The sequence below is a fragment of the Anolis sagrei genome, chromosome Y (assembly GCF_037176765.1).
Source record: "Anolis sagrei isolate rAnoSag1 chromosome Y, rAnoSag1.mat, whole genome shotgun sequence".
In the NCBI taxonomy this organism is placed as follows: Eukaryota; Metazoa; Chordata; class Lepidosauria; order Squamata; family Dactyloidae; genus Anolis; species Anolis sagrei.
In genome coordinates, this window is record NC_090035.1 from 61,137,911 (window position 1) to 61,152,191 (window position 14,281).

At 44.2% G+C, this 14,281-nt stretch overlaps 1 protein-coding gene across 5 annotated transcripts in view; it reads left to right on the plus strand.

The window, feature by feature from the left end:
- Positions 1 to 658: 658 nt before the first annotated feature.
- LOC137095189 (CREB-regulated transcription coactivator 1-like) overlaps positions 659 to 14,281 on the plus strand; it is a 308,991-nt gene continuing 295,368 nt past the window's right edge. For all 5 annotated transcript variants that reach the window (XM_067461564.1, XM_067461562.1, XM_067461563.1 and 2 more), the window contains exon 1: positions 659 to 847. In XM_067461564.1, the coding sequence (XP_067317665.1) occupies positions 665 to 847 (183 nt within the window). In that variant the 5' untranslated portion in view covers positions 659 to 664. The remainder of the gene's footprint in view (positions 848 to 14,281) is intronic.

Below are 14,281 nucleotides of genomic sequence, written 5' to 3' on the forward strand. Positions count from 1 at the left end.
CTATGATTCTATATAGATATAGATATCGATAGATATAGAGATATAGATTATATATCAGAGGGTAAGCGTTTCCGACTGTTCGATGTAAATAGCGGGGAGGCCTTTGTGCTTTCTTTGTATGTGTATGAGTGGAGCCTTTTGCGCATGGGAGGAAGCCTCTTATGCGCATACTGTGTGTATTTAGTGGGAGGAAGCCTCTTGTGCATGCGTTGTTTGTGTATAGCAGAGGAAGCCTTTTCCTCATGCTCTCTGTAGTAATCCAATTGCACTTGCGGTGTGGAACCTTTTGCGCATGGTCTGTGTTCAGATAGTGGAGGAAGCCTTTTGCTCATGCACTGTACCTGTACCACAGAAGAAGCCTTCTGCCCATGTTCTGTGTGTGTGTAGATAGCAGAGGAAGCCTTTCGCGCATGCGGTCTCTTTAGCAGAGTAAGCATTTTGCTCATGTTCTGTATGTATGTATGTATGTATTTAGCGTGTAAGTCATTTGCGTATTCGCTGTGTATGTATGCATACATATACAGTAGCGAGGGAACCCTTTGCGCATGCGCCAATCCGAAAAAGTCGGCCCCTTCTCACAATGTCGGCCCCTTCTCACATTGCGCGTGTGCAGTGCGTGCGTGCGTGCGTGCGTGCGTGCGTGAGGGGAAGAATTCAAACGCGCATGCGCAGTGGTTCCCGGGGGTGGGAGGTAGGGAGAGATGCGGACGGGGCTAAAATGGCGGCCTCGTCGAACAACCCGCGGAAATTCAGCGAGAAAATAGCGCTCCACAACCAGAAGCAGGCCGAGGAGACGGCGGCCTTCGAGGAGGTCATGAAGGACCTCAGCCTGACCAGGGCCCACCGGGTGAGGAGGGCCTCTGGGCCCAGCAGCAGGCAAAGGACGCACTCTCCGTCCTCTCCCCTCAGGAAAATGGGGCCTCGCCGGGGACGCTGCGGCCTACGCCTCGGGAAAACAATGGGGAACGCTCAGGGTTGGGAGGAGAGGCCAGGCGGAAAGAAAGGCAGGCTCAAATCACAACAGGGTTCAATTCCCCCCTTCTTCAGTTAGAGCCCCGATTTAGAAGGATTATTATTATTATTATTATTATTATTATTATTTTCTCCTGAACGTGTTGGGCTCTGTTATATTATTATTATTATTATTATTATTATTTTCACAAAAGCACAGTATGTCACAGCAAACGAGATCTATATGCTGGATTTCGTATCACAAAATCACAAGTTGAACACTTCCCAAGCGTCTAGGACTGTGTGATGTATTTTAGAATGATGTGTACAGATCCAAGTAAGGTGGAGTTTTGCAGTTGACAGATCGTGATTTTGTTGATGTTTATTGTTTCCAAATGCCGGCTGAGATCTTTTGGCACTGCGCCCAGTGGGCCAATGACCACTGGGACCACCTGTACTGGTTTATGCCAGAGCCTTTGCAGTTCGATTTTGAGGTCTTGATAGCGGCTGAGTTCTTCCTGTTGTTTTTTCTCAATGTGACTGTCACCTGGTATGGCGACACCAATAATTAGACTTTTTTCTTTTCCACAATCGTATTGACTGGTGTATTGTGTTCCAAAACTTTGTCAGTCTGGATTTGAAAGTCCCACAGTATTTTTGCATGTTCATTTCCCATGACCTTTGCGGATTTATGGTCCCACCAATTTTTTTACTGCTGGCAGGTGGTACTTGTGACATAAGTTCCAGTGAATCAACTGGGCCACAGAGTTGTGCCTTTGTTTGTAGTCCATCTGTGCAATTTTCTTGCAACAGCTGAGGATATGGTCCATGGTTTCATCAGCTTCCTTGCTGATGCATTTTGGGTCATCCATTGATTTTTCAATCCTGGCCTTAATTGCATTGGTTCTGATGGCTTGCTCCTGGGCTGCAAGAATCAGGCCTTCTTCAGGGATTCATTTGTGAGCCACAACCAGGTGTTCTCCTCATCAATTTTTCCTTCAATCTTCTCAAGGAACTGCCCATACAAGGCTTTGTTGTGCCAGCTGTCAGGTCTGGTTTGTAGTGCAGTTTTCTTGTACTGACTCTTTGTCTGCTGTGCTTTGAGAAGTTTCTGATTATTGACTTCAATTAAAGCAGGTTTTGGGCTTTCCTTGACATATTCTGCCACAGTGTGTTTTTCTTCTTCTACTGCTTGTTTTACTTGTAAAAGTCCTCAGCCCCCAGACTTTCTAGGCAGATAGAGCCGGTCAACATCACTGCGAGGATGTAATGAGTTATGAATGGTCATGAGTTTTCTTGTTTTTCTGTCCGAATTGTCCAGTTCTGCCTGCGTCCAGTTTATGATGCCAGCAGTATATCTTACGACATGCATGGCCCAGGTGTTTATGGCCTTGATGGTGTTGCCTCCATTGAGCTTGCTTTTGAGAATTTTTCTGACCCTTTGAATGTATTCTTTACTTACCACCATTTTCACATGTTCATGTTTGATGTTGTCCAGCTGGAGTATGCCCAGATATTTATAGGCCTCTGGCTGGTGACACTTGATTGCTTGGCCATTGGGCATATTTATGCCCTCACTTTCAATGATTTTTCCCTTCTTCAGTGCCACTGTCAAACATTTGATCAAACCAAACTCCATGTTGATATCCATGCTAATTATTATTATTATAATTTGATATACAACAAGATTAGTACACAGCTAACAAAATCACTCAGCTGGCATTTAGAAACAGTCACAGAGTTGGAAGAGAGCTCGGGAGCCATCCAGTCCAAGCCCATTTGGCCAAGAAGTAGGAAAATCGCAAAGCATCCCCGACAGATGGCCATTCAGCCTGTTTCAAAGCCTCCAAAGAAGGAGCCTCCACCACACTTCGGGACAAAGAGAGTTCCACTGCTGAACAGCTCTCACAGTTAGGAAGTTCTTCCTAATGTTAGGTGGAATCTCCTGAACATTAGTTGTGCTGTCGTGCGCTGGGCTCCTATAAAAAACTATAAACAGGACTTAATTTCTGTGAGCCTAACAGGACACCGGGGTTGTCTCAGAAAGAGTTTTTTTGGGATTTTCCAGAAAAGATGAGCTTCAAAGTCTTTAAAGACGCAACAAAATCTTTATTACTGAACAAATAACAAGGCTTCAACTATTGACTTCAAGGTTTTCTTAACAAACTATTAGCTTTCTCGATCTTGCCCCCAAGAGCAAGCAACTGTTCCTTCACTGATGGGAAAATCCCCGACCTCTCCCTGGGCAATCTGTCTTCTCTTCTGTTGGCATGGGGCCCCTACACCCGGTCCAAAATGCTTTATGGTTGCCGCGAAGAGCCCTTACCAAAACAGAGTCCTTTGCAGAACTTCCAGGAGGAGGAAGATGTTCACTTCCCAGTGATGGCTGGCTGAAGCGCTGTGGGACTGGATCCCTAGCAAGAGAGCTGAGAGGCTGTAAGTTCCTCAGCAAACTGTAAAGTTCTCAGCAAAGGCTGTGGTGAGACTGTATATCCCTGGCCAAGCTATGGGGCTATTTCTCCCCGGCCAAGCTGTAAATGATGAAGCCTTTTACAGGAGGTCCTGGTTTAAGTCCTGTAACAAAGACTTCTCTGTGTGAACTAACTCAAAATGGCTCCTGTTCCCTCCAAAACTCCAAAAGGGGCGGGGCCAGGGAAACTAACTATAATTGGCAGGTGGCTTACCCTATGATTGCAGCCTATAACAGGAAGCCACCCTGCTGCAAAATCCCAAGCCTGGGATTGAAAACAAACATTAACTGTAAAGCAAACAAAATAGGAGATTCTGGTACAGCTGTACCAGCACATTAGTATTGGATCACACGTCGGACACTTCCCAAGTGTCTAGGACTGTGTGATGTATTGGCAAATAATGTGTGCAGATCTGAGTAGGATGAATTTTTGCAGCTGACAGATGGTAATTTTGTCAGCGCCAATTGTTTTCAAGTGTAGGGCAGGATCTTTTGGGTCTGTTATATATTATTGTTTTTGTTGTTGTATCTTTGATATTATTATGATACTATATGGTTGAATTCCCCTTGTAATGTGATACTATATTATGTCTATGATATATTATTATCCTCAGTGTATAGGGATCTCTGATATATTATTGTTATTATTACTATTGGTTTAATTCCCCTTCTGGCTGTATAGGGGTATGTTGTTGTTGTTGTTCATTCGTTCAGTCGTTTCTGACTTTTTGTGACTTCATGGAGCAGTCCACGCCAGAGCTCCCTATTGGTCGTTACCACCCCCAGCTCCTTCAAGGTCAATCCAGTCACTTCAAAGATACCGTCCATCCATCTTGCCCTTTGTCAGCCCCTCTTCCTTTTGCCTTCAATTTCCCCCAGCATCATTGTTTTCTCTAAGCTTTCCATTCTTCATGTAGGAACCAATGATACTGCTAGGCATACTTTTCAAAAGATCACAAATGATTTTCAAGCTCTAGGAACAAAGCTAAAGCAATGTAATGTACAGGTGGTCTTTTCATCCTTCCTCCCAGTCATAAAACATGGTTCTACAAGGGCCAGAAAAATAGTACAGGTCAATAACTGGCTTAGAAAATGGCGTCAGGAGGAACGCTTTGGCTTCCTTGACCATGGCCTGCTTTTCCAGGAGGATGGCCTACTGGCAAGGGATGGGGTGCATCTCACAGAAGTAGGAAAACACCTTATTGCTCACAGACTCGCAAACCTCATTAGGCGCACTTTAAACTAGGCCCACTGGGGGAGGGGGACAACAACCTTGCGAACACTACTTTACCCACAATGTCCGGGAACCGCCAGAAGGCTAAACGGAGGGCTGCACAAACACAAAAAGGACCAAGTACCGAAAGCACAATAATCCCAATTAAACAGCTTAGGGGAAGATCTCAGGGGCTTACATGTCTTTACACTAATGCACAGAGCATGAGAAATAAACATGACAAACTCCAACTTTTAGCACAACACCACAAATATGATATCATAGGCATCACTGAAACCTGGTGGGATGACTCCTATCGCTGGAATGTAGACATCGAGGGCTATAACTTCTTTCACAGAAACCGAACAAAGAGGAGAGGAGGCGGAGTAGCCTTATATGTCAAAAACTCTTATGCTGCAGAAGAAATGCATGACAGCAATCCGGGAAACCAGCTTGAAAGCATTTGGATAAGAATCAAGGGAACTGGGACTCAAAAAGATCTTGTTGTAGGAGTCTACTACAGATCTCAAAGCCAGGAGGAAGAACTTGATGAAGTCTTCTGCCAACAGTTGACCAAACAAGCACAGAGAAGAGATGTAGTAGTCATGGGCGATTTTGCTGGATTTTCCCGATGTTGCTGGAAAACAAACTCTGCCAAGAGTACAAAGTCCAACAAATTCCTCGCTTGCCTTGCAGACAATTTCATGGTCCAGAAGGTAGAAGAGGCAACAAGGGGATTGGCTACTCTTGATCTCATCCTAACAAATGCGGAGGACCTTATTGATGCGGTTGAAGTGGTAGGATCCTTAGGGGCAAGTGACCATGTGCTCCTGCAATTTGAGGTACAAAGGAAGGCCGAAACTAAGACAAGTCAAACCCGCATTTTGGACTTTAGGAGAGCTGATTTCCAAAAAATGAAGGAAACACTGAGCAGCATTCCGTGGACACAGATACTAAAAGACAAGGGAGTTATGGATGGATGGGAGTTTCTCAAGAGTGAAATACTCAAGGCGCAGTTGCAAACCATGCCAACAAAAAGAAAAAATAGGACAAGTGCAAAGAAGCCAGAATGGATGTCCAAAGAACTTCTAACTGTGCTGAGACACAAAAGAGACATGCACAAGAACTGGAAAAAGGGAGAAATCACCAAAGAAGAATTCAAACAAATAGCCAACACCTGTAGGGAAAAGGTTCCCAAGGCTAAAGCACAAAATGAGCTCAGGTTTGCCAGGGACATTAAAAACAATAAAAAGGGCTTCTTTTCTTATGTCAGTAGAAAAAGGAAAAACAAGAAGGCGATAGGGCCTCTTCGAGGAGAAGATGGGGCAATGCTGACAGGGGATAGGGAAAAGGCAGAATTGCTTAGTACATTCTTTGCCTCGGTCTTCTCACAAAAAGAAAGTCATCTTCAACCTCAGCAAGACGGAGTGGATGAGGGATTTGAGGACATCCAACTCCAAATTGGGAAACAAGTCGTACAGTAATACCTGGCCGCTCTAGATGAGTTCAAGTCCCCAGGGCCAGATCAACTACACCCAAGAGTATTGAAGGAACTAGCGGAAGTCATTTCGTAACCATTGGCAACCATCTTTGAGAGTTCTTGGAGAACGGGAGAAGTTCCAGCAGATGGGAGGAGGGCCAATGTGGTCCCAATCTTCAAGAAGGGAAAAAAGGATGACCCAAACAACTACCGTCCAGTCAGCCTCACGTCGTTACCAGGCAAGATTCTGGAAAAGATTGTTAAGGAAGTGGTCTGCAAACACTTAGAAACAAATGCGGTCATTGCTAATAGTCAACATGGAGTTATCAAAAACAAGTCATGCCAGACTAATCTGATCTCTTTTTTTGATAGAGTTACAAGCTGGGTAGATGTGGGGAATGCCGTGGATGTAGCGTCCCTGGATTTCAGTAAAGCCTTCGACAAGGTCCCCCATGACCTTCTGGCAAGGAAACTAGTCCAATGTGGGCTAGGCAAAACTACGGTGAGGTGGATCTGTAATTGGTTAAATGGACAAACCCAGAGGGTGCTCACCAATGCTTCCTCTTCATCCTGGAAAGAAGTGACGAGCGGAGTGCCGCAAGGTTCCGTCTTGGGCCCGGTCATGTTCAACATCTTTATTAGTGACTTAGATGAAGGGTTAGAAGGCAGGATCATCAAGTTTGCAGACGACACCAAATTGGGAAGGATAGCCAATACTCCAGAGGACAGGAGTAGGATTCAAAACGATCTTGACAGATTAGAGTGATGGGCCAAAACTAACAAAATGAAGTTCAACAGTGACAAATGCAAGATACTCCACTTTGGCAGGAAAAACAAAATGCAAAGATACAGAATGGGGGATGCCTGGCTCGAGAGCAGTACGTGTCAAAAAGATCTTGGAGTCCTCGTGGACAACAAGTTAAACATGAGCCAACAATGTGATGTGGCGGCAAAAAAAGCTAATGGGATTTTGGCCTGCATCAATAGGAGCATAGTGTCTAGATCTAAGGAAGTAATGCTGCCCCTCTATTCTGCTTTGGTTAGACCACATCTGGAATATTGTGTCCAATTCTGGGCACCACAATTCAAGAGACATATTGACAAGCTGGTATGTGTCCATAGGAGAGCGACTAAAATGATAAAAGGTCTGGAGAACAAGCCCTATGAGGAGTGGCTTAAGGAGCTGGGCATGTTTAGCCTGAAGAAGAGAAGGCTGAGAGGGGATATGATAGCCATGTATAAATATTTGAGAGGAAGCCACAGAGAGGACGGAGCAAGCTTGTTTTCTGCTTCCCTGGAGACTAGGACGTGGAACAATGGCTTCAAACTACAAGAGAGGAGATTCCATCTGAACATGAGGCAGAACTTCCTGACTGTGAGAGCCGTTCAGCAGTGGAACTCTCTGCCCCGGAGTGTGGTAGAGGCTCCTTCTTTGGAAGCTTTTAAGCAGAGGCTGGATGGCCATCTGTCAGGGGTGATTTGAATGCAATATTCCTGCTTCTTGGCAGGGGGTTGGACTGGGTGGCCCATGAGGTCTCTTCCAACTCTTTGATTCTATGATTCTATGATTCTCATTATTTGGCCAAAGTACTTCATGTTGGCCTCTACTATTCTTCCCTCCAATGAGCAGTCAGGCTTTATTTCTTGAAGTATGGACTGGTTGGATCTTCTTGCTGTCCAAGGCACTCTCAGAACTTTTCTCCAGCACCACATTTCAAAGGCATCTATCTTCCTTCGCTCAGACTTCCCTATGGTCCAGCTGTCACATTTGTAGGTGATTATGGGGAATACCATTGCTTTAACTATGCAGATTTTGTTGCCAGTGTGATGTTCACCCAGGATGTGGGTGAACTGGAATGCCCAAAAATCATTAACCCCAAACCCCATCAGTATTCGAAGTTGGGGCTGTGTGCCAAGTTTGGTTTAGAACCATCATTGCCTGGGTTCATTGCTCTGGATGTAGGTGAACAACAACTCCTCTAAATAATTGTGATTTCTCTCTAAGCCTCTTGTTCAATTGCTGATTAATTCCTCTGTTTGCTGTGTTCCATAGGAAAGCATAGGAAAGGGTTAAGGGAGAGGCAGTGGGAAAAGTCATGCAAAGTCCACAGCAATGGAGAGAATAAGGAACTCTGGGATGTCTATTCTGGAGGAAAAGCATAAAATCTAGAATGAAATTGTCACCATAAAAAAGCCTTCACTTTGGTGGTGGGTAATATAGTGTTGGTGAAGGACATTGGCAGGGTTTGGGCTACATGTTCATTGCTGTGTGCTATAGGAAAGCTTAGGAAGGAGTTAAGGGAGAGGCAGTGAGCAGGGTCATGCAAATTCCATTGTAGTGGAGAGAATAAGGAACCCTGGGATGTCCATTCTGGAAGAAAACCATATTATTTAGTATGAGAATAACCCTGCAAGAAAGCCTTCACTTTGGAGGTGGGCAGTATAGTGTTGGTGAAGGACAATGGCAGGGTTTGGGCTACATGTTCATTGCACTCGCTATAACCTGCATTGGAGGGAGTGCTTTTAGTGTCTCCTCAGCACTCTGGGTTAAAATTGTTTGTGGAGGCGGGAGCCTGTCTACATACACACATACACATTTTCACTTGTATTGTGTGTATAGATAAAGGAGGAAGTTGTTGATCTCCTATAATTCATATGCTAGAATCTAGCCAATGAGGTCCATGACTGTGGATGCTGGGAGGTATAAATAACCCAGCCAACAGTGTTGTGTTTCTGCAGTGCCGTCTAGTTGGCTTTGATTTATGGCATTCCTCTGAGTGAAAGGCCTCTGAGAGGCCTGGCTGTCAACTGCTACTCAGCTCTTTCAAATATAGTGGCTTTCTCCATGGAATCTTTGTATATCAGGTGGTCCATAAAACACCCTGGAAGAGATGTTACAAGCGGAAGCCAATTTGCTACTTTCCCTGATCAGAATTGATAACTTACACATATTAATTGCAGTCAGCATCAGAAAACTCGCAAGGACAGAATTGATTCCAGATTCCTTTGTGTGTTTCACTATAGCGCTGTTTACGAACATAAAACTGATCCAGTGTGAATACCATAAATTGTTGTTTGGAGTTAGGAAATATATGTTACTGGTTTGAGTGCCCAGTGTTGCCCAGCGTTATTTGAAAAACTCATTTTTTTAATTCTACAAAATGCATAAGGTTATGTTTGAACTACCACTCACATCATGCCAGGTTAACCCCCTGAAACTCTTATCAGTACTTAAAGTTTGCTACGTTGGGAAAGTTTGCTCTAGATGCATAATTGGTGGGGTTCAGTGTGCTCTCTGGCTGTTGGGTAAGGTACAACTTCTGCAATGGGGAGTCAGTCCTCTCAAACCCCTCCAGTAGGTTGAGATAATTATGGGGTTTCTATGTGCCAGATTGGGTCCACCATCAGTGAAGGTCACAGTTTCCCCGGTTGTGGTGAACTACAACTCCCAGAAAGAAAGATCAGTTCCCTGCAAATCCCTCCAGTAATTCAGTTTTAGCATATTGGGTATGTGTGCCAAATTTGGTCCAGATTCATCAATATTTGGGTTCACAGTGCTCACTGTATGTAGGTGAACTACAGCTTTCCCGAATCAAGGTGATTTCCCCCCAAAGATGTCCAGTATTTTTTCTGGTCATGGGGGCTCTGTGTGCCAAGTTTGGTTCAGTTCCATCTTTGGTGGAGTCCAGAATGCTCATTGATTGCAGTACCACCTATAACTCCAAATTGTCCAGGCCAATTCCCCTAAAACCTACCAGTATTCAAATTTGGGCATATTGGTTATGCATGCCAAGTTTGGTCCAGACCCATCATTATTTGGATTCATAGTGTGCTCTGGAGGTAGGTTAACGGCAACTCTAAATCTCCAAAGACCTCCAGTATTTTTGTTGGTCATGGGGGTTCTGTGTGCCAAGTTCTGTGTGTCATGTCCATCATTGGCGGGGTTCAGAGGGCTCTTAGATTGCAGGTGAACTATACATCCCAGGACCTACAACTCTTATACATCATGGTGAATTCTCCTCAAACCTCTCTAGTTTGTTCAGTTACTCATTAGTCTCTTTGTTTGCTGTGTGCCATAGAAAATAATAGGAAAGGGTTATGAGAAAGACAGTGGGTGGGGCCATGCAAATTCCACACCAATGGAGAGAGTTGGAAACACTGGGATGTCTGTGGTGGAGGAAAAATGAAATCTAGGATGGAATTGCCCCTGTATGAAAGCCTTCACTTGCGTGGTGGGCAATATGGTGTTTGGGGAGGACATTGGGAGAACTCTTGTACATGTTTATGGTGCTCTCTGAGGGAGGACCATTGGTGTCTCCTGGGTAATGGGAGTGATAAGTATTTGTGGAAGTGGGATCCTGTCTGTGTAAGTGGATATCCCAGTCGCACACAAACGTAGATATTCTCAATTTTATTATGTTTATAGATTTCCATGTTTATGACAATGTGCTTGTTAATATGTGTATAGTTAAGGGGAAATCTTGTGGATTGATAGCTCTCTGCGATGTCTGTGTTGTTGTGATTGATGAATATAACGCACCCAAGTGAATATGATTGGCACCAGGCTGTTGCTCACCTGTATTTTTCTAATGCTGTTTGGCACAGGAGGGAGTGGGAGCTTGTTTGAGAGAATTGCTGCCTTTTAAAGGCCTAGGATGACAAGGAGACTGCATGCTTGATCCTTGGAGAGGTATTTGTCAGGAAAAGGCATTCACTTTACTACCATCTAAAACAGGAATGGGCAAACTTCTGCCCTCCAGGTGTTTTGGACTTCAGCTCCCACAATTCCTTACAGACAGTTTGGGGCAAATCTGAAAAACTTTTGGCGGCAAAGAGGCGGCATGGTTGGTGCTTGCAAAAGGATTTGTCAGGAAAAGGCATTCATTCTCTTACTACTCTTAGTCCGGATTAGCACTGAGATGGTAATCTTGACAGAGGAATAGGAAAGAAGCCAATTTGACCATTTGGGGAGTAATAATTGCTCTTGATATCAGACAGTTCCCTATGTTCTGTGGCTTTTGTGGCTTGTCTTTTTTGAAAGTCTCGCAACTCACTTGCTTATCTCCACACAGATCATGCAGTGGGGCCTTTGTATGCATCTGAGGTGTCACAACATCTGAGGTGCTGCATAAAGCACCAAGTTATCTTGGCATTTGGCTTCAACTCTCTCTCCACATGATGGGTTCTGTGGGCAGGAAGCAATTTTCCAAACTGAATCTCATCAAGGTGTTCTTTTGAAGGCATGCCCAAGCCAACGCATGGCCAAACTACCTACGTTCTCACCATGGTTTCCTTAATTCCTGGGAAGGAGTGGGAAGGAGCTTTTTGCCTGACAGGGCAAATGTTGAGCTTCCAAGCACAACGACACACTGCAGGCCTTGATGCACAGGGTTTATGTTTGTGTTTATGCCAGAAATGGAAACCCAAAGCTGTTGTAGGAGGGAAAACAAAGCAAATGATACCCCTGAGAACCCACATGGTCTGTATGTCATGCTTTCATTTTATTTTTCTGAAAATGATATTTTACCTGATATTGGAGGAGCAAGTAAGTGCAAAGCCTTGGTCATTTGACAGTTTGAAAGAAGTTTCAAGAGTGTGAAACTATATCCACGTATAGATTTGGGTGGAATCATGTGTTAATGCAGTCCCTTTTGAGACAAGGAGGATGGGTTCTTGCTTGGATATATCATATTTCCCATAAAAGAAGTTTTCTTATGTTATTAGGGTTGCCCTAAGTCAATGGTTCTCAACCTGGGATCCCCAGATGTTTTTGGCCTACAACTCCCAGAAATCCCAGCCAGTTTACCAGCTGTTAAGATTTCTGGGAGCTGAAGGCCAAAAACATCTGGGGACCCTAGGTTGAGTACCACTGCCCTAAGTGCTTTAAGTTGTCATTATTAACAAATAATTCTATAATGATTAAAGCAGAGGGAGCTACTAATGTACCCAAGTATTCTTGCAATATACTTGAATGCTTTTGGTAACAGTCAGTTTTGGTAACAGTCAGTTATCAGGCAATAGATGCCAACCCTAAAAGGCTGTAGTAGTAGTAATAACAGGGGTCCCCAAACTACGGCCCGCGGGCCGTATGCGGCCCGCCGTGGGCATTTCTCCCGCCCGCCTGGCCTGGCCTGGCCACGCCCACCCGGCGCCACTCTGAAAATTTGGGACACCCTCTACTCCGGCCGCTCTCCCTTTGTTGGAGAAGCCTCCCAGCTGCAGAGGACCCAGCTAGGAGGCTTCTCCCTTCCACACAGGGAGAGCGGCCGGAGCAGAGGGTGTCCCAAAGTGACGGAGTGGCGCCGCTCCCTCTGCTCCGGCTGCTCTACTCTCCGTGGCCACGAGGCCAAGTTTGCAGGTGAACTATAAATCCCGGCAAATACAACCCCCAAACGCCACCAGTGTTCACATTTGGACATATTGAGTATCAGTGCCAAGTTTGGTCCAGATCTATCATTGAGTCAGTGATTTATGGAGGCAGGTGAACTACAACTCCAAAACCAAAGGACACTGCCCACCAAACCCTTCCTGTATTTTCTGTTGGTCATGGGAGAACTGTGTGCCAAGTTTGGTTCAATTCCATCGTTGATGGGGTTCAGAATGCTCTTTGATTGTAGGTGAACTATAAATCCCAGCAACTACAACTCCCAAATAACAAGATTCTATTTTCCCCAAACTCCACCAGTGTTCAAATTTGGGCATATTGAGTATTTGTGCCAAGTTTGATCCCGATCCATCATTGTTTGAGTCCACAATGATCTCTGAATGTAGGTGAACTACAACTCCAAAACGAAAGTACACTGCCCACCAAACCCTTCCAGTATTTTCAGTTGATCATGAGAGAAATGTATGCCAAGTTTGGTTCAATTCCATCGTTGGTGGGGTTCAAAATGCTCTGTATTGTAGTTGAACTATAAATTCCAGCAACTACAACTCCCAAATGACAAAATCAATGTTTGAGTGAAGGACATACATTGGGGTGTTAGGTGTCTTGTGTCCAAATTTGGTGTCAATTCGTCCAGTGGTTTTTGAGTTCTGTTAATCCCACAAACGAACATTACATTTTTATTTATATAGAAGTGTGGGTTTTTGTTTTTTGATTTTTTTTGGGGGGGGGGGGTTGCACTGCAAATAATATATGTGCAGAGTGCATAGGAATTCATTCATTTTTTTTTTCAAATTATAATCCGGCCCTCCAACAGTTTGCGGGACTGTGACCCGGCCCTCTGTTCAAAACGTTTGGGGACCCCTGAGTAATAATAATAATAATAATAATAATAATAATAATAATAATATATTCAAGTTCCATTGAGTTCAAAAGAATGCTCTTCCAACTATTTCCTGAGATTAATTCTGGCGACTCTGCAGGATTTGTGTTGCCCCGAGTTCCTCGGGGGAGAGAGATCGAGGTATAAATAAAGCTTATTATTATTATTGTTATTATTATTAATGTGGAGACCCCTTTGTCATGGTTGCGTGTGTTTATTTCTTTGGACACTTGGAAAAAGTGTTCATGTGCCATAGTTGTATATGAGCATCCATCGTTCAAAATGCTTGGGACCAAAATCATTTGAGATTTCTGATTTTGGAATACCTGTCTTTGCATCTGTATATATCCTGAGGTATCTTGAGTATGGAACCTGAGTCTAAAATACAACATTAATTTCTGTTTCAAATGCAAGTCATTTTATACCATGTTTTGAATATTTTTTGTGCACATTGAATGGTCAGAAAGCAAAGGCTTCATTCTCTTGGCTGTTGATATGGAAGTTTAGTAGGATTCTGGAATGTGGAGAAGGGATGCTCCATCTGCACACTGTTTGCAGTCTGATCCCAACCAACCACTGATGTCACATAAAATTTGGCAGCCTAATAGTGGTTCCCTCTTCGCAGATTACAGAATCCTAGAGCTGGAAGAGTTCCGCAAGGGCCATCCAGTCCAACCCCCTTCTTCCAGGCAGGAAAAGCACTACCAAAACAGTCCTAAAAGATGGCCACACAGTCTCTGCTTAAAAGCCTCCAAAGAAGGAACCTCCACTGGAGTTTGGGACAGAAAGTTATGATCAGGAAGTTCTTCCTAATATTTAGCGGTAGTCTCCTTTGCTGTAATTTGAACCTGTTGCTCCAAATCCTAGTCTCTAGGGCTGCAGAACACTCTTCCTTATAA